Source organism: Eleutherodactylus coqui, chromosome 1 (assembly GCF_035609145.1).
Source record: "Eleutherodactylus coqui strain aEleCoq1 chromosome 1, aEleCoq1.hap1, whole genome shotgun sequence".
Lineage (NCBI taxonomy): Eukaryota > Metazoa > Chordata > Amphibia > Anura > Eleutherodactylidae > Eleutherodactylus > Eleutherodactylus coqui.
This window is the reverse complement of record NC_089837.1, coordinates 472184758-472204837: the sequence shown is the minus strand read 5'-3', so window position 1 is coordinate 472204837 and position 20080 is coordinate 472184758. Positions and strand designations below refer to the sequence as shown.

Below are 20080 nucleotides of genomic sequence, written 5' to 3'. Positions count from 1 at the left end.
ATATCACTAGGACCGTGATAGCGAACCTATGACAGGTGTGTCAGCACTGACACGTGGCCGTTAGTGGTGTATACCGGCAGGGGCCGCGGCTCCCTCCCCGGTATTCACTAAGCAGCGCTACTAGCGGCACTGATCCCGGCGCACACAGTGACATCAGTGTGCAGCTGGGAGCCTCCTTCCCCCTCCCCTGGCATCCCCCACTACTTGGTTCCGCGAGAGCGTCCGGGGGAGGAGGCGTCCAGCAGCACACTGATGTCACAGTGTGCGCCGGAGGGCAGAGGAGGAGCGGAGCTTCCAGAGTTGGAGGGGGTAAGTATATGGGTCACTGCTGGGGGCCGCTGTGGGGGGCACTGTCACTGCTGGGATAAGTGAGGGGGAGGCTGAGAGGCGAGGGCCTGTGCTATGGGTGTTTTGGGTTTATTAAATACAGTTATATATTATAATTATACATCTTTGTTATTTAAACTATAAATATCGCAAATTTATGTTTTTTTCCCGAAGTGACACACCACCCGAGTTATGCTCGTTCTTCTGGCGAATTTTGACACACTGAGCTCAAAAAGTTGCCCATCACTGCACTAGGATATGACATAAAACATTATGATCTGTGGATATCCAACCGTAGCCGCATCCAAAAATCACAAGAACAAAGTGCCCTTTGACTTACTCACTGAAGTACATGGGGATACGATCCCTCTTCTACACTCATTCTCTGTCATGATGGATCTTTGTAAAAAGAGCATTTAAGAGAGACAATGTCATCACCTTCGAGCTCCATAACCTATGCTGGGGGGGGGGGGTTCAAAAAGGTGTGTGAACAGGGAATTCGGGTAGCTGCGTTTCATGGGTGCTCGGATCCAGTATGAGTCTTTTTAGACAGCCTTGTGCATGTCCTCCCATGCATCTCTATCAGAGAGCGTGTGAATAGAGCCACTCGAAGAGTCAAACTGTTTGCACTGGCCAACACAGCACAGGAACGGGCACCCAGTTAGTATGAAACAGCTCCGTGAACTCCCCGCTTCAGCCCCATAATGTAGTTTATGGGGCTCAAACTTGATGAAAAGTTCCGTTTAATTATACATATATAGTGTTATGAGACACCAAATACGGCGTGTATTCACAAGGTGGTGGTCTCCAATATAATTGGAACAGCTATAATACAAGTATACAGTCTGAACCTTCTCCAGCGGATGAGACACCGTAGCCAATATCTACATGGTATCGCTGAACTGAGTGAAATGGCGCTACGTGACTCAAACGTCCTAAAATCAAGTCGGTTGTGCAAACTAACTCTGGTGAGCAGAAAATAATCTGTGACGTTTGTAGCAACCTTTTGGCACAGAAAACCTACCAAATGGGCATGCAGAATGCGGAATCATCCGTATGGCCTACATAGCAATGCATTCCAGATTTGCCTTGCGATTAGGTCCGGGCTCACACGAGCGTATCACGCAGCATGCCGGCTGCCAGAGATACACGTGTGACATGCAGCCAGTATACAATGCATGCAGCCCATCGCCATGTACCATGCTTGGCATCTATGAGTGCGTAATACGCGCCACGATAGAACATGCTGCGATTTTTCTTGCGCACATATTTTACGCAATTTGTGCGAGCGGAAAGATGGCCGCCTATGAGATGTTGGTACAACCATGACCATACACTCGTGTGAGTTGGCCCCTAAGACTGTCCAGGAAACCATCATTACCAGTAACACAACATTAACTCTTTATGTGTTAATTGTTAAACTTTAGATACAAAGTATCACATGGATGGAAGCCTCTAGTATTAGCAGAGCACACACCAATGTATAGTACTACAGACAGGACAGAAGCAGGCTAAGCACAGCACTGAGAGAAGCAGAGAATTACAGGCTCCTTACCAGCTCCTTGCAGTTTTCCCAAGAGGTGAATGACAAAATAAATAGTTAAGAAAAAAAAAAAAAAGAGAGAGAGAGAAGAGTCGGTATTAGACAAATACACATGCGGCAACTTAATAGGTATATAGCGCCTGAAGATTCCCAAAAGACAACAGAATCAGACAAGATTTGGTTGTAGAAGCTGCCTGAAATTCATGAAGATCACTATTAATTACCAGTCTCTTGTGCGAGTCAGCGGGAAAATTACTAAAATACTGAATTACTACCAAAACAACAACAAAAAAATGACATGTTATATGGAAACCTATTTGCCAAATTTCTAAGTTATATTGGTTTCAGGTAAAACTGGTTAAAGGGCTATTCTGGGCATTTACTATTAGATGACTCGTCCGTTATATAGCGGATTGGTGGGTGTTCGTCGCTCGGGATCCCCATCGATCAGCTAATCCTCTGGCTCGCTGTCAGTGCAGTGGGGCTGGACGTCCACATCAGTGGTCAGAGCCAGAAGTATAATAGAAGGCTTCACTCCCATTTAACTCAACGGGAGTAATGCCTTCTATTACACTTCCAGCATTGGTCATAATGAGGAGTTGGAAGTGTAATAGAAAGCATCCCTCCCTTTTATTACACTTTCCGATTTGACCGATGATCTGGATGTCTGATCCCATTACACCGACAGTGGGCCGGAGGATCAGCTGATCGGCTGGAGATCCCAACTGGAAGAACCCTACCGATCCACTCTCGATGACCTATTCTGAGGATAGGTCATTAAAAGTAAACCTCCAGAACAACCAATATGGGTGTCATTACAGCCGCCAAAGGGGTTGTAATCCCGCTTTTCTAGATAACTAGGAAAATGTAATATTCAGGTATCAGGTACAATAAAAAAAAAAAAAGCAGAAGTCTGGGAAAGCAGGGTGACATCGCTAAGTGTAGGCAAGTTTTCCCAGACATCAACTTTGATAAAATAGAGTTTCTTAACTTGAGTAAGGCAAATCTCCTGATACGTGAGCTAGTGTGCTGGGGTGTTCTGTAAGGGCACATGCACAGGCGACAGACACGCTGTGGAAATTTCTGCAGCTGCGAATCAATTCTATTCCTTGGAACAAGGATGTTTTGGCAGCAAGTCAACGATTTCCACAAGCCCCATTCAGATGAGTAGGATACAATAGATCTGCCACCTGTGAACATACCCTTGGACCTTATAAGCAATGGTATTAGCATATTATGCCTAGTTGGTGAACAGATACAATTAGTTGCGGAAAGTATTATCGTACGAGCGCTAAGCAGAAAGTTTGGCAATGTATATTAGTGCAACGGACAGAAACCAATGAAGGAGCTGAAATGGTTAATGCAGCCTTGTGAAAGAAGCCGGGGCAAAAATGACAAAAGGCAGGCACAGAAATCAACTTGTGGCCCACAGTAGGATCTCACTAGGAGTCAAAAGCTTCTTCCTTTATTGTGTCCAGTGACAAACGTGCTCCGTCCTGCAGAAACTTCTCCACTTCTGTTCCCTTCATCAATACACTTTTGGTAAGTCACATAGCACAAAGTCTCACCAGAGTAGGGTCCGTGTGCTGTTGCTCGCTGACCTAAAAGAGACACTATGCCAATACTTCTTTCCTTTCCCATTACTCCTAAGCAAATATAGAGAGATACCGCTTGTTTTCCTGGCATCAGTGCTCACATCCTGATTGGCTGCAGTGGTCACCTGACTTGCAGTGACATCATCTGTCACAACAAACACCGGGACCACAGCGGGGCTGCAGTGCTGGATCACAGTGGCAGGGAACAGTCGGTACTGCTTGTCTTCTGATTTTTAAAGGAGACATGATGTCCAGTAAGTGGACCACCCCTTTAAATCCAGCCATGACATGAGGCCATAACAAAAGTGTCTGCATTCAACAGGCAGGTCACACACTTTTATAAAAGGTTGACTTTTGGTTTGCCATCCTTTATGGCAGAGGTCTTCAATCTGTGGCCCTCCAGCTGTTGTCATATCTGCCCCTGACAGATAAGTTATAGAAAACTCTGCTTTCATGTTATATTACAACAGCTCTGATCAGCAGTGCCGCTGTGGCCTGTGGAGAGGATAGATCCATTATACTGCAATGACAGAAAAGCTAATACTATGCTATTACACCATACTGCAGGACCAATCAAACCATCACGAGTTCATGTCCTCTGTGGAGACTTAAAAAATTAAAAATCAGTTTAAAAAGTCTTATTTAAAAAAACAAAAAGGTAATTAAAAAAAGTTTTAAAAACTCCCTTTTGCAAGATTTATAATTTAAAAACCACCGCACACATTTGGTAACGCATTATTTACCCCGCATGGAGTACATCGTAAGAAACACAAAAAAAAGGAACCCAACATCAGAATTGTGCTTTTATGGCCTCCAAGAAAATATTTACTAAAATGCGATTGGAAAATCATATGTACAGCAAAATGGTGGAATTGTGTTTTTGTTTTCCCATTTCACTCCACTCTGAACTTTTTAAAAGTTTTTTTAGAACATTTTATGGTATACTGAATAGTACCACTGAAAAACACAACTTGTCCTGCAAAAAAACAAGCCCTCAGACAGCTACCTTGGTGGATAAAGAAAAGTGTATTGATTTACATTTTTTAGAAGTGGGGGATGGGAAAAAAAAAAATAGAAAATGGAAAAAAGAAAAAAAAAAGAAGGGCAGCACCCTTAAGGGGTTCGTGGTAAGAAGGACGTTTTCTAAATGACAGAGTGTCCGTTACATTGTCCAAGATCACCATCGTATACCCAATACCATACAAGGCGGCACACGTTTATTGATCAGAATGGTTTTCATCATCTGTGGAATGCCACACTTTTTGAATGCAAATATATGTGATTGGTCTCAATTAAATAAGCAAAAAGTCAACAATTCATGATTCACGTGTCGGAATTATGGCGCTTAGATAGAAATCAGTAGAGATTATAAAAAAAAAAAAATCTGAATCCATTGCATGCATTTACCATCATTCAATACACAAACAGCATGCAAGAAAGAAGCATGAGTGGTCTTACTTGTGCAAACTAGTGTCCAGGCAAGGAGGTCAAAGAGGGAGGGGAGAGTGTTAGGAGCAATAGTCATGGTGCCAGATTCTTAACAAGTAAACAGGCGGATGATCTCCCAAAGCATCAAACTATAAAACATTTCACTCACAGCTGCAAAGACTGTTCTAGGACAAGGTCTTATTTCTTCACTGTTTTTACTCCTAGTAGCCAAACAGGTTGTCCTGCAGGAAATATCGTACAGGGGTTATCCAGCCTTTAAACATGGATGGCCTATCCTCAGGATCAGCTGATTGTGAGCGCCACAGTGTCTTCAAAGTTTACATTCCTAACAGTGCTCAGAACACCATATAGTGGCCGATCTGAGTACTGCAGGCTTGTCTCATTCACGGCCACTATAAAGAATGGCATTCCGAGTACGAACATGCTTGGTTAGTTACTAAAAAAAAGGAACACTAAACCTAGAAACAACTTCCTTAAAAGGTAAAAAAAAAAAAAAAAAAAGAGCTTTGCCCCCAGTTTTTCACTGTGCAGAATTTTTTGCAAAAACTCTTGTGAAAATCCTGCCAAAAAAAAAAAGCGGGTTATTTTCCTGCTGATTTGTTCCATTAATTTACATTGGTTTCTAGTACAAATGATACATAAGTCTATCAGTCCAGGAGTGGCCACGCCCACTTTTTGAAGTCATTTTGGGGCCAGCACAGGTTGAAGAAAAGTCAATGAAGCATGAACAATTGTGCCTCTTTTTTTTATGCCAAAATTGGCGTAAAAGGTTTTGTGAATGTGCCCCACAGTGCCAACTGCCAGGCAATAAGCATACGAGTGTTTTGCCATTCATAGTTTTTGCTTTGGGATACCATAACCGGTATTAATAACACAATTCAGTCGTGTTGTGAACTCTATTCTCTGTCTGGGGAAAAAAAAGTCATGAACATTATTGAACTCAACATCCAACTTATAACGAATTCTAACTGTGAGATCATGTGTGCAAAAGCATTATAAGGTTTCGTTCACATCAGCGATTCTGTTCAGAAACGCCGTCGCTGAATCCCGTTTAAAAACAGGACAAAATTGCACAGCGAGCTACGCAATTTTGTCCTGTTCTCCCAGGGGATGCGGTTTTACTGCTCCCCAAACGGAGCAGGAAAGCGGAACCCCCAAGCGCTGATGTGAACGAGCCCTAAACTTGGTGAGGCTAAAACAGGAAAGTGGATCGGCAAAGTCTAAACATTAGTGAGAAATGTTGCTTTAGGAACCCAATGTCATTAACTCCTTCATGCGAGTCTCCGTCAGAATGGAATCAGTGTGAACATCTGCTTCAGGGAAGCCAGCCATAGATTCGTTATAATCAGCCCTTCTGGCTTTATGGCTCACCTGATGTCGGCAGCGTTCACATTGTAGTCTGCGGCACGCAGTAAACACTGGGCTCCAGTAGCAGTGCCTTTATATACTATATAGATGCATCTGTATACAGTATACATCATATAATATTTGTGACTGATGCAATTAATTTTCAGGCTTCTGGTGTTGCCATGCTCCAGGCGGCAGTGCTACAACGGGGGGATTTTTAGACAACTCCAACACTCATGCAGAGTAACAAAGTGACTGGGTTGGCGAAATTAAACTTCCCCAACTCAGAGGCTTCTGGAGGGCGTTCTGCTGCTCCAAATTCAGACGATGCGCCAATACTAAAAACGCAGATAGGTGGCGCTGTAGCTATGAAAAATGTGATTGCTCCCAGCAAGAGCAACCGCGTAATCTTGTAGATAGGATACCTTTTTAATGGCTAACAAAAATACGTGATGTAATAGCGAGCTTGCGAACCTCAAAAAAATCATGCTACAAATGTTCATTAACATCCGCTTGGTTTTCAACAACGCTCTCCATTCGCATTTTCCACCACTGAATGCAGCTTTAGGGTGCATTCAGATGACCGTATATCGGCTCGGTTTTCACGCCGAGCCGATATACGGTGTCCTCATCTGCAGGGGGGGGAGGGGATGGAAGAGCCAGGAGCAGGAACTGAGCTCCCGCCCCCTCTCTGCCCCCTCTCCGCCCCTCTGCACTATTTGCAATGAAAGGAGGCGAGATGGGGCAGGGCTAAATTACGCAAATTAGCCCCTCCCCCATCCCGCCTCCCCTCATTGCAAATAGTGCAGAGGGGCGGAGAGGAGGCAGTGAAGGGGCGGGAGCTCAGAGCACTGCTCCTGGCTCTTCCAGGCTCCCTCTCTGCAAAGAGAGATGACGTATATCGGCTCGGCGTGAAAACCCAGCCGATATACGGCCGTCTGAATCCAGCCTTAACGTGAAATGCTGTCCTTCAGATCTGATGCAGTTCTGTCACGGTACCCCAGGTCCACTATAGCGACACCTATCAGCAACTTTTTACTAAAAATGATTTTTCTTTTAAAGATATGCGAGTGCATCGTGTGAAGTGGCCATTGTGCAAATGTTGTTTCATTGGATGCAGCAGAGCGCCCTCCAGAGGCCTCTGAGTTTGGGAAGTTTAATTTTGCTAACCCTGCACAGTTTTCCAATTTTAGTGATATGAAGAAAAAAAAAACGTCCTAAAATGAAAGTAATATACAGGATTATCATTCTTCTTCTTACATATAAAGTAACTTGCTTTACATAATATTGTTCATGTTTTATATTGGATTTTGTAATTTACAGAAAAAGTCAACGCCCGCTGAAGAGGTCCGGCACGTTAAATTAGATTCAATTAAGATGCTTTTAAACCGTACGATTATCGTTCAAAATGTTAATGAATGGTTCAGTCTAAATGCGAGCCAACGACCGGACGACGGACGGAAATGGTTTGCTTCTCGTTCAGGTTCAGCAGGATCAAAAATAATCGTTGGCTCTTTCACTTGTCGTTCCGTGGAAACACTTCTCATTGTTTCAGATAGGGGTGAGAAGACTGAATGAGAAGGGAACGAATCCACGCTGAATCTGCCTGTCTAAAGAGGCCGCACAAAGCGAACGAGCTGATGAGGACGTCAGCGGCTCGTTCGCTTGTGCAAAGGAGATCGGCTCTTGTAGAAGCCTTAGGAGTGTTGAGATATTCAGAGAGGAGAAGGCTGGGGGGCAACATGTCATGTGACAGCAAGTTCCATAATAGATTGCCATAATAGATTGACTTGTCTGTAACTTGCTGACGCACGACTGTTTCAGGGCTGCGATTTGCATGGTAAACAGTCAAATGTCAGGGCAGTCACATGGAACTTACACTGATGTCTATGGTAGAAAGTCACACATGACTTGGATTTTCTATGACTGTTGTGTCGTAATCTCATTAGGTCGACACTAGAGATGAGCGAACCTACTCGTTTCGAGTAATTACTCGATGGAGCACCGCGATTTTCGAGTACTTCTGTACTCGGGTGAAAAGATTTGGGGGGCGGCGTGGCAGAGCGGGGGGTAGCAGCGGGGAACAGGGGGGAGCCCTCTCTCTCCCTCTCTCCCCCACTCACTCATGGCGCCCCCCGAATCTTTTCACCCAAGTACGAAAGTACTCGAAAATCGCGGCGCTTGGGCGAAAAAGGGGCGTGTCCGAGTGGGCTCGCTCATCTCTAGTCGACACCATTGACCATCATTAAAAGTAGCTTCAGAGAGCTGGTGCTGCTACTACTACTACGGTCCTCCCAGTCAAGGCTACCACATGACCGTTGCAGCCAACCAGAGGCGGCGGCAGCCACGGGCTGTCCTACTTGCATCACAGCTCAGATCCTAGGAGCCATGATGACAGAAAGGCACATGGCTGCTGCAGTCTCTCATTGGCTGCAACGATCACATAGTAGCCACTGGAGAAAAGGCCGGGAGGCCGGTGGAAGTTGCGGCGCTACATCGCTGGGGGAAGAGATAGCCAATTACCACTGCCTTTATTGTTTTAAAAAAAAATAAAAGCCCACACCCAGAAAGCCCCTTTAATGGCATATGCAAATCTAACAAAGATGAAGTACTGCATTTCTAAAGTGAACCTTTAAGATTTTCTATATTAAAGGGGTTTTCGGAGCAAATACTATTGATGACCTATCTGTAGGATTAGTTATCAATAGTTGATGGACTGGAGTCAGGCACTCAGGACCCCAGCCATTCAGCTGATTAGGCGCCCGCTGTCATAGCAGCAACACAGCGGTACAAATTGGAAACCTATTGCTCAGACCCCCCCATGTAGTAGCCGGATTGGTAGTTCATCGAGAAAAAAAAAAAAAATCTATGAGAAACTGCGCCTGCATTTACCAGCTCCAGACATTACACAGGGGTCAGAGCGATGAGTTTCCGCTCCGTACCTGTGTTACTGCACCGACACCAGGTCCCAAATGGCGGAACAGAGCCAATTAACTATTGATCAAATCAAAATCAAAAGAATTCATCCCAAAAGCCTCTTTAATATCGTTATCAGACTAGCCTTCTTGAGCCCAATATCAATCATCGGTAGAACTGTGGGCAAGGTCAAGTAACAAAAGGAGGAGTTTGCCTTTAAGAGTTTTCCCAACTTTTAAAGTGATGTTATAGGATACTAGGATATGCAATCACTTTATGATGCGTGTAGGGTCCAACCACTGGTATCCCAACAATCCTTAAAAAGCAGGGGCTGGATCACTAGTTTAGTGCTATGTACCCTTCCCTCTGGAACTCCTGGCTCCATACTTCTGAATGGGGCCATGCTGCAGTTCGGTGAACAGTTGGTGGCCTGGGGGCTGTCGTGCGGGAAAATCAAACAAAGTAGCACTAAACCAGCTCTGCAGTCTCTTCGTTCTTCGGATAGGTGGGACCTCCAACTATAGCTAGGATATGACACCAATGTATAAGGTGACAAAAGGGATTCAGTCATCAGCTTTGAGTCTCAAAGTTATGGGGCTCCAAGGTGAGGGAACAGAAAGGTATCTTTCATACGCAGCGGGCGCCCCATTCCAGCACTGTATTACTGCAAACTCAGTGCACACCAGCAGCTTGACCCGTTCCATACACACTGCTCCCATGCATCTCTATAGGAGGTGATCATGTAGAAACAGCCAAGCTGCTGCCGCACGTACGTATCACGGTGACAGCGCTGGAACGGAGCGCTTGGGGAGCATGAAAGATACCTTCCCAGACTCCCTGTTCTCTTAGCTTTAAACCCCAGAACTTAGTTTATTGGGCTTGAAGGCAATTATTTTGTCCCTTTAAATATCAGTATGCATTTTGCAACAATGTCCTCCCGCCTGTTTTGTAGAAAGAGCTATAATAGAATATGTCTCACCGCATCAAACTCCGCCTGGTCATCTTCTGGCAAATCGCTTGTTTCATATAGATCAGGCTCGTTCCTTGCCTAAAAGCAAAAACAAAAAGATTAAATGTTCATACAGTAGGAAGCGAATAGACCCCTAAATAAAGCGGATCATGTAGCGATGAAGTAGATGATCATATGATATGCTGCTTAGTATAAGGGCTCAATTATGAAGTCAGAGTCCTTCAATCTCCTAAATGAAAACAGATCTTGCCTGGCATTGCCCAAATGTGTTTGGACAATTGCCCAACAAGCAGTGAAGGTGACCGCTGACATCACCAGCGCCCCCATCCTGCAGTCTTAGGCTGGGTTCACACAGGGCGGATTTGCCGCGCCGCAGCCGCTAATCTCGGGATTAGCCAGCCATGTGGACGGGATTTCTCAGAAACCTCGTCCGCACGGGACGGCCAATCCGCTGCGGTAAGTCCAGCTGAAACCGCGGCTGCGGCTTCAGAAGATGCAGCATGTCTGTTTACCTTTTTTTGTTTGTTTATGTCACGGCCGCGCTCTCCTCTATGGAGCGCCGGCCGCAACAGAAAAGCAATCAGTCAGACCGCTTCAAAGCCGCCGCGGCTTAAACCGCGGCGGTTCTCCCAGCGGAAATCTCGCGGTTTTTGCTGCGGCCAAACCGCGAGATTTCCAACGGGAATCCGCCGTGTGTGAACCCTGCCTTAGAGGGAACCTGTCACTAATCCAGTTACCCAAGGAGCGCAGCTGCAGTTACTAAGCAGCCCCCAGACTCTGGTGGTGTATTACACGATCCATCAGAGTAGGGATGGGCGGTTGGGCCTAAAATTCTAATCTTAATTTCTTTTCAATCTTTTCTCAACTTTCTTAATTTTTTTTTTTATATTTTGCTTAACAGCCTACAAATACCAGGATGTGTTACATGAGGGAATCACACAGCTCTAATAATCAGTACGTATCAATAAATGACTGTGCGTGCGATTCAGTTATGTTAAAGAATGGGATACCAACTTTAGCCATATACACGGTTCAATCCCCCACTAGTATCAGAGCCCACCCACCATGTATTATTCACACACCCCAACCTATCCCAGACCCCTCATGTACTATCCACATATAACCCCCTCTGCCGGTCAGACAGCCTTTCATAACTCTGACAACTTCTTTAAGAGAAGCTGCTTTTTAATTGTAGACAGCGTAGTTAGTAATTATTCTAAATGTTACAAATTAGTTACAAATATTGGCAAACACTGTCCAAGGTGACAGCACTTAGATCCCATGTAGGCCGCACCCGGGTGCTGATCGTATGACCCCGCAGCGGGGCACATGATGACTAATGGAGAGTTCAGAGGAATGAGATAGAGGGCTTCATTCAGCGAGGAACCAACTCATCTGCCTGCAAACAACGGCCTTCTGTGGAGAGAGCGGTCCGTGGGAACAGCGCCAACTTGCCATAAGTGACAGTGTTACCACCCCAGATGCCATGCCTGATAGATGGAGTTGCCCCCTGAGGAGATGACCCCCATCCAGGCTGAGAATGATTTCCTTGGGAACGAGGACCTTTTCCTCGCAGCAAGAAATCGTTCGCACAAACTAACGAGGGCAGAGTCGTTTGCTGTAAAACGCCATCAGTTACACACAGGTAACGGTTCAGATTTTTCCGCCAATCACTCATCTTTGGTCTCCCAGAGACGGCCGGGCGGCGACTGATCACTAATCGCTTTTACATGTAATGACTAACAAACGACTAAAGGATTTTTATATCTCCATAAATGAAGAATGAACTATGAGCTAATTATCATTCGTCATTCAATTGTAGGCCGTGTTTACATGGAACGATTATTGGTCAGATTTGCGCGATCCAACGATTTGTGAACCATAACCATTCCATGTAAAAGGGCCTTTACAGCAACAGCGGACCAACCAGCGGCTGTACATAAATAGAAATAAAACCTTAAATGCTGAAATTCGTATGAGAGTGGGGGCAAACAGTGAGGGGGTGCAGCTACCGAACCCCTTTAACCCTAAAGGGTTAAAGGCCTGGACAAACAAAGTTGGCCAAAGTCCTCCTCTGACTACCTGATGCCCTCCTGCTGGCAGTATTGGCAGTCAGGGCAGCATGTAGTGTCTCAGGTACCAGAAGCGGTTCGGTCACCCTTGTTTCTCCAGCGGGTCACTTTAAGAACTTACCTCCTGCTTGCCACTCCAGGCCAATTTAAAAAGGTAATTTACATTCATGTTTAATTGATAACCCAGCAGCCGGGTTGCATTAAAGGGGTCCTCCATTGATATTCAGAAACAAGTCTCTAGGATAGGACATCATTTATTGACTGCTGGGAGCCACTGTAGCGGTGGTAGGGAACCTATGGCGCGCGTGCCAGAGGGGGCATTCAGAACCCTCTCGGTGGGCACACACGCCGTTGCCCCAGCACAGATGACCGTACGAGCGCCAACGCCACCGCTAAAGTTGTTAGTGCTTGTGCAGAGCGTTTACACAGGAAGAGTTCTGCCCCATTTAGACGGGATGAGCCCTAAAGAGCCCCTTTGCCGCTGGATGGCGGGCTTCTCTCTCAGCGCCTCAGCTTCTAGGTGAAGGGCTGCGCAAGAAGCGTTAACACGGAACGAGAAGCCCGTGATGCAATGATAGTTTTTATGCCAAGAACTTAATAGTTTGGCGTGATTTCGGCCGGTTACGCGGCTGTTTTTTTCTTTAAACGTTGTGCGCACTAGTGAGGAGTTTGAGAAGTGCAAGAAAAAAAAACAGATTTATGCGTAACTAAGCGGTGGTGTAGCGGCTGTCATACTTACACTCGCGCCCATCTGTTTAGGCCCTGAAAGTCAGTCAGTCAGTAAGTATATATGTATATATAGTTTGTTTTTTTTAAATTTACAGCTAGGGAAGGGCTTATATTTAAAGCCCTTTCCCGAAAATCATTGCTTTGAATGGGACAGTGGCATCCCCATTGAAATCAGTGGGAGAGCTTCGCGATCCGGAACGGATTAATGGCTTTTCCAATCATTTCAACGGGGAAAATTGGTTTGACTCACGAGTGTTTTGGGTTAAGAGCTCCGTCACAAAAAGAATTAAACTCCGAACCCAAGGCACCCCTGTAATTTAGAGATTGTACTTTATTTTAGTGGCGAATTTTGGTTGATACATTTTGCATTTATTTATTAAAAGGGGGGGGGGACAACTAAATGTACAAAATTTTTGAAAACTTTGCAATTTTCAAGCTTTGAATTTTTTTGCTTGTAAGACAAATCGAGCCGTACAAACTATCTAATAAATAACATCTGCCATATAGAAACACGGGAAAAGGCCGCATGGTCCATCTAGGCAGCCCTTGTTTTATTTCTCCCTTAAGGCGCCTTCACACTGGCGATAAAATTGTGTGTTGCGAGACGCACAAATATGCAGCTCATTCTTTTGAATGGGTTCATTCCCATCGGCGGTGTTTTCCGTCCTGGCACAGCTGTGCGATGCAGAAAACAAATCGCAGCGTGTTCTTTCTTTTGGCCATATCATCCGTTGCTCTCAAAGACGCTGGTGGCAGCAGCAGCGCCGGCTGCACTGAAACCAATGGGAGACCATCACGATCCCCCGGCGGCAGCGGATATGAAGGGAGCCCCCTGCAGGGATGCGAGGCTGTTTCCTTGTGAAAATGCCTCACATCCAGGGGGTTTCAGAAGGACTGCGAGGGCGATATCAGTCCGTGAATCACAGCCCCATATCGCCCTCGCAGTGTGCAGGAGCCCTTATTCTTATGCCGGGCAGCTTTGATTCATGTATGGTTGATTTTCCAACCACATCTGCTGGAAGTTGGTTCTAAGCACCCACTACAACTAGAAATAGTAATAAATACTAGACTGTTCCCGCTGCCGCTTCTGATCTAATCTCACATTGTGCCGGTTATTCTGGTGTTCCGCTTCCTAGGTTCCAGCCCGCTGGTTGCGGTTGGGCCGTAGCTCTAAGTTACAGATGTGACCCCGCTCTGGTTACTGGGGGCTCAGCTTACGCCCCGTTAGTCAGCGCCCTACATGTACTACTGGCCCGCTGAACCATAGATACACATACGGCGAGTTGGGAAGGGGTTAATACGCCTTTCCAACAGCGACAAGACTGATTGGCGTTATTTCCTTCACAGCCCAAACTTCCATGACTTGTTCATGGAAATCTTCCTTCATTTAAATGGGTATTCCCAACACGGGCAAATATGGCATATCCACAGAATATGCCAAGAACGGCTGACAGGCGTGGGGAGCAAATTCAGGACCCACATTTACGTGGGAGATGGGAGGCCACCATATCCAGGCAGAGAGTGAATGGAGGGATGACGGCGCACGTCTAGAGAAGTTCCAGAGTCCGCCGGTCACCTGGACGGTGTTCACACCTGCCGGATGGACGTCACCTGCGCAGGACGGATCCCACTGACTTACAAGATGGCCCACGGAGGTCTGCTGAGGTGTCCGCTGCTTCTAGGGAAAAATGGCGCTGATTGCCGCAAATGTTACGGAGAACAGGAGCCCTGACTCACCAATCTTTTTTACTTCTGCCCAGACAAGTGTGAGCGCCCGGCTGTACCCCACAGCGGTGGCAAAGTGTCTGCCCGCTTCCGATGGTTTCTTAGGCTACGTTCACACATAGAGAAAAAGCTGCGGTGGTAAATCTGCATGAAAAACCGCATCAAAACCTTGGCGTCAATTTTGATGCGGATCGGCAGCCGATTTGACCCTTTCTAAATAGAAGGGGTGTTGCTACAGAGTCGCACCAAAATCCATTTTTTGATGCGCAAATTATGCAGATTTTCCTGCGGCTGAAGTCTGAGCGGCACGCGGAAATCTAACGCTCTTCAGAGTCCTGTGTGCGCCATCCCCCATACGAATCTACGGGCACGGGACCGAGAGGAGCCAGTTTTTAGAGCGGCGCGAGAGTTTCAGTGACGGCCACCTTCCCCAACAGCGCCGCTAGTTTAGGGAGGTGTAGCTAGGGCACAGGCTCTCTTTAACAGGGAGTGCGGGAGGTAGTCTTCATAGTCACCAAGCGCTCCGTTCCAGCGCTGTGCCCCCCCCCCCCCCCCCATGCCAGCTGCTGGCACGCGGCAACTTTACGTGGACACAGTGCTGGAACAGGGCGCCTGACGAAGATAGCTCCCCAGACCCCGTCCCGCTTTTAAACCCCATGACTTAGTCCCTTTAAGGCTCTTTTTGGGTACGTTTACACGAAATGGAGACTCTGCAGATTTACACAGTGGAAAAAGAACAACATTTCTGCAAAAGAGGCTTTAAAATTTGCACAATCTATGTGGATTGAGATGTGAAATCACCCGTGCTTCCGCAGCCGATTCCAGAAGATACCGCGGCCGGCCTCACTTACGAAGTCTTTGCACTCTCGGCGCTTCCTTCACCGTCCAGCGGCCTCTAGTGAGCACTGCGGTACGGGCCACTTCTGCATCACCTGACCAGCAGCGCTGCTCTCACTAGAGACCGCCGGACACTCGGTGAAGGAGCGCCAAGAACGTAAAGGCTTCAGAAGATACCGCGGCCGGCCTCACTTACGAAGTCAGCTGCACAAATGCAACCAATTTCGAGCCAAAACCTGCGACAATAGTGCGAACTTTGAACCCGTTTTGGATGGGGAAAGGTTTCAGAATTTGCCAAGTTTTCCGCTATGGAAATTCATCAGCCTTAGTGTAAACACGTCGTTACAACGGCCAACCATTGGCGCAATTTTGCTCAATTAACGGGTTGCATGAATACGCCCGCCGCCGGCCGACGCCTCAGTAAACATTCCGTCTCCCGGATGAGAACGCTCACTCCGCAGCGGCGCATCCCCAAGTGTAAACACCCCATGTTATACTACTGATTAGTACAGTCACCCCTGTAAGGTCACTGCTCTGTGGGGAGTGCAGGAACTACAAGTCCCAGCAGCTCCAGGCCTGTGCAGCACAGTCCCAGCACACACCAAGCGATCAGCCCCGGCTGGTTACTCACGATGCCCGGCAGGTCGGCGTATTTGGGATCGGCCATGTCTGCTGTGTGGACGCTGACAGGAGGGCGCGGCTCAGGGAGGAGGAGGGAGCGGGCTGACGGCACCGGGAACACACACAGCCGGCTGGGGGTCCACAGTCAGGGAGCGGGGGACCGGCCAGGAGACACCACACGGCGGGATCACCGGGGAGAGCGGCCACAACCGACAACACACCACCAATTACCGGCAGGGAGAAAGCTCGCGAGAGCTGAGGACCATTCGAGAATCGCATCAGGCGGCGCGGTGCATGACGGGAGTTGTAGTTTACGCTGAAGCAAGGATCTGAGGGCTGGGCTGTGAAGGGAAATTAGAAGTGAAGGAGCAGCGTGTGGTTTAAGACAACCAAAAATAAATGATGGAGCTGATTTGTCAATGTACAGTCTTTGTAAAAAAAAATCAAACAAAAAAACAGGCGCCTAGAAGGAGTTTGCTGCAATACATTTGCACCTCAGGTCGGGCTCACACGGACGGACAGGATTCCAAATCCAATTCCGGTTGTGAACCTGGCCGGAGACTCCGTGCACCTTATTTTATGGTATTGCACCTTGCTTTCGGTCATGCGCAGTACAGTTGTTTTCTTTTGACTGTTTGTATTTCCTGCACCGTTGCTTAGCGATGGCGCAGGTACCCGCAGCCCCAATGCAATGTCGGACGGCATCCATTGACTTGAATGGAGGTTATCCACGTAGAATCCTCCCGCAAAATAGAGCACGTTATGATTTTTCCTCGGCTTGCGGAATATGCAGATCGTATCCGCGAGTGTGAGTAAAAAAGCGATTTGACATGCTTTTCAGTGCCGCACTTTGCCACGGATCCTCCGCACCGATGGCGATCGCAGATTCCGCAATTGGAATCTGCTCATGTGTCCTTGGCCTCAGGCAAATGATGAGAGTTGTGCTGATTAGATGAACGGACTTGTCACCTGAGACCCTGAAAGTGGTTCCCTCTTGGCCTATACGAGGCCCTCGGAGGCTCCTTGTGAGTAGTGACCTCTTCTTCCGCTTGTGTAGAGCTTGTTGGCCACTAGACGCCTCTACGAAGCAGAGAAGAGATACCACCCCGTTACCAGAGTCTGAGAGGGGCGCATTATGGGGATGTGAGAAGCTGGATGGTCGTATCAATGAACTGTCCGCCACTGGGGCCATTTTGACCAGTGGGTGCATGAGGGCACACAATGTGACCATGCTCAGGGCACCTTCAACAGACCACCAGTAGAGAGGATCGTCTGATCGTCCGACAAGCAATTGTTTCATTGTCCACTCTCCAAAGAGAAGTGCCACCATCATTATAGGCCCCCGTGTCTGTCAGAACCATTTCCAAGTGATGGTGGAAGGACATTTTGCCTCACATTGGCTAAAGGACATTTGGGCTCACGCCCATCTGTATAAGCCCTGGAAGTCAGCGATAACAAACTGCGAATGAATAGTGAGCGATAATCATCTCATGTAAATGGCCATGTTGACATTTTAAGATGAATAAATGGGTTTTAGGTTGCAGTTTGAGCACTCGATCTCTAAAAGCTTTGCCATCACTGATCTAGAGGCTCAGTTACAGCAAATGTGGAGGGATATGCCGCAGGATGACATACTGAATCTGTATGCCTCCATGCCCACCCATATCACATCTTGTATCCAAGTTGGAGGCGGTACAACAGGGTACTAGAGCCTCCATGCCAGCCAGTATCACATCTTGTATCCAGGCTAGAGGCGGTACTACAGGGTACTAGAGCCTGCATGCTTGCCCGTATCACATCTTGTATCCAAGCTAGAGGCGGCCCAAGAGGGTACTAGAGCCTCCATGCCTGCCAGTATTACATCTTGTATCCAGGCTAGAGGTGGTACAACTGGGTACTAGAGCCTCCATGCCCGCCCATATCACATCTTGTATCCAAGCTAGAGGCGGTACTACAGGGTACTAGAGCCTCCATGCCCGCCTATATCACATCTTGTATCCAAGCTAGAAGCGGTACAACAGGGTACTACAGCCTCCATGCCCGCCTGTATCACATCTTGTATCCAAGCTACATGTGGTACCACAGGGTAGTAGAGCCTCCATGCCCACCTGTATCACATCTTGTATCCAAGCTAGAGGCGGCCCAACAGGGTACTAGAGCCTCCATGCCCACCTGTGTCACATCTTGTATCCAAGCTGGAGGCGGTAATACAGAGTACTAGAGCCTCCATACCTGCACGTATCACATCTTGTATCCAAGCTAGAGGCAGTGCAACAGGTTACTAGAGCCTCCATGCCCACCTGTATCACATCTTGTATCCAAGCTAGAGGCAGTACAACAGGGTACTAAAGCAACTATGCCCGCCTGTATCACATCTTGTTTCCAAGATACAAGCGGGACAACTGGGTACTAGAGCTTCCATGCCTGTCCATATAACATCTTGTATCCAAACTAGACGCGGTACATCCGGGTACTAGAGCCTCCATGCCCGCTGGTATCACATCTTGTATCCAAAATAGAGGCGGTACAACAGGATACTAAAGCCTCCATGCCCGTTCGTATTACATCTTGTATCCAAGCTAGAGGCGGTACAGCAGGGTACTAGAACCTCTATGCCCGTCCATATAACATATTGTATCCAAGCTAGAGGCGGTACAACGGGGTAGTAAAGCTTCTATGCCCGCCTGTATCACATCTTGTATCCAAGCTAGAAGCGGTACAACACGGTACTAGAGTCTCCACGCCTGCCTGTATCACATCTTGCATCCAAGCTAGAGGTGGTACAACAGGGTACTAGAGCTTCCTTCAAGGGGTCCGTTTTCTGCAATAAATTCTCCTTTTGCTCTTATATTGTAATCACTGACATATAACAACGTTACAATCACTCATAGAGAGTTTCATCTGATCCCCACAACGCCTTCTATGGGAGGGATTGTTTTGACAATGAGTGCATTTAGTTCTGAAAAATTCAGCATTATGGTTGAATCCAATATTTATGAAGCCCCCGAGGGAAAAGTTGTGCTTTACTAAAGATTTGAGACATTCTAACTAGTAAAGTGGTGGAAAACAACACCAGGTGGGACGTGACTTTGTTTTTCCCTTTTTTTCACAGCTGAATCTGGCGCTCGCTGCCGTGGGGAACCCACTAGAACATCACTCATATCACGCACCACTAATAAATCCCCAGTGTGCTCACCTTTCATATCCCTCGCTACATATATGCCACCGTCCCCTGGTCCAGCACCTTCTTAATGCAGGATTCACACAAACAAATTTGCGCAGGGTTTTGCACGCGCAATACACAGTGAATAGAACCCATTGATTTCAATGAGTTCAATCACATAATTGTATTTTGCATGTGCATCTAATTCGCGGAAAAAATACTTTTGCATGCAAACGCTGTCCATATGCAATGCATATGCAACCCCTATATGAAACAAAGTGGGGAACTAAAAAAATCACCAGCAAAATGCTGCAGGAATACCTTTACCGGAACGCCCGTGGACAGGAGCCCTAACTCTCAAATATCCGGTATAAACATGAACACATAATAAACTCTCAAGCTAACGGCGACATGCATCCATCACAGTTCTCTTCCAGGACCAAGTTCCATGTGGGAGGGGAGCCTCCCTCTCCTTCCACGCGGTCTGTGTCTTTCTCCGAATCATGGCTTGTTCCTGCACTCCATGATCCATTGGACATCAGGGTCCTTTCATTGTCCACAATATCTGCCCCTTGTCAGTGTCACAGTAGGCCTCCAGTCCATCAAGCCTACGGTGACACTCCCAACATGGAAGCCGGTATATTTAAAAGTCCTCATCATGAGCTGTTGCCTTCAGCATGGGGACAGCTACCCGGTAGCGATTCTCAAATGGCAGCTGCTACGTCTTTGTAGCCTCTCTGCCTCTCTAATGTTGCTGGGCTGACTCTTGTATGATGCAAAGGTCAA

The 20080-nt window shown here is 47.0% G+C and overlaps 1 protein-coding gene across 1 annotated transcript in view; it reads right to left on the bottom strand.

Annotated features, from left to right (window-relative positions):
* Positions 1 to 16384, bottom strand: part of DCTN2 (dynactin subunit 2) — a 38646-nt gene extending 22262 nt beyond the window's left edge. The window contains exons 1-2 of the mRNA XM_066584425.1: positions 16142 to 16384; positions 10157 to 10225 (exon numbers count right to left, since the gene is read on the bottom strand). Of these exons, the coding sequence (XP_066440522.1) occupies positions 10157 to 10225; positions 16142 to 16177 (105 nt within the window). The 5' untranslated portion in view covers positions 16178 to 16384. The remainder of the gene's footprint in view (positions 1 to 10156; positions 10226 to 16141) is intronic.
* Positions 16385 to 20080: the final 3696 nt, after the last annotated feature.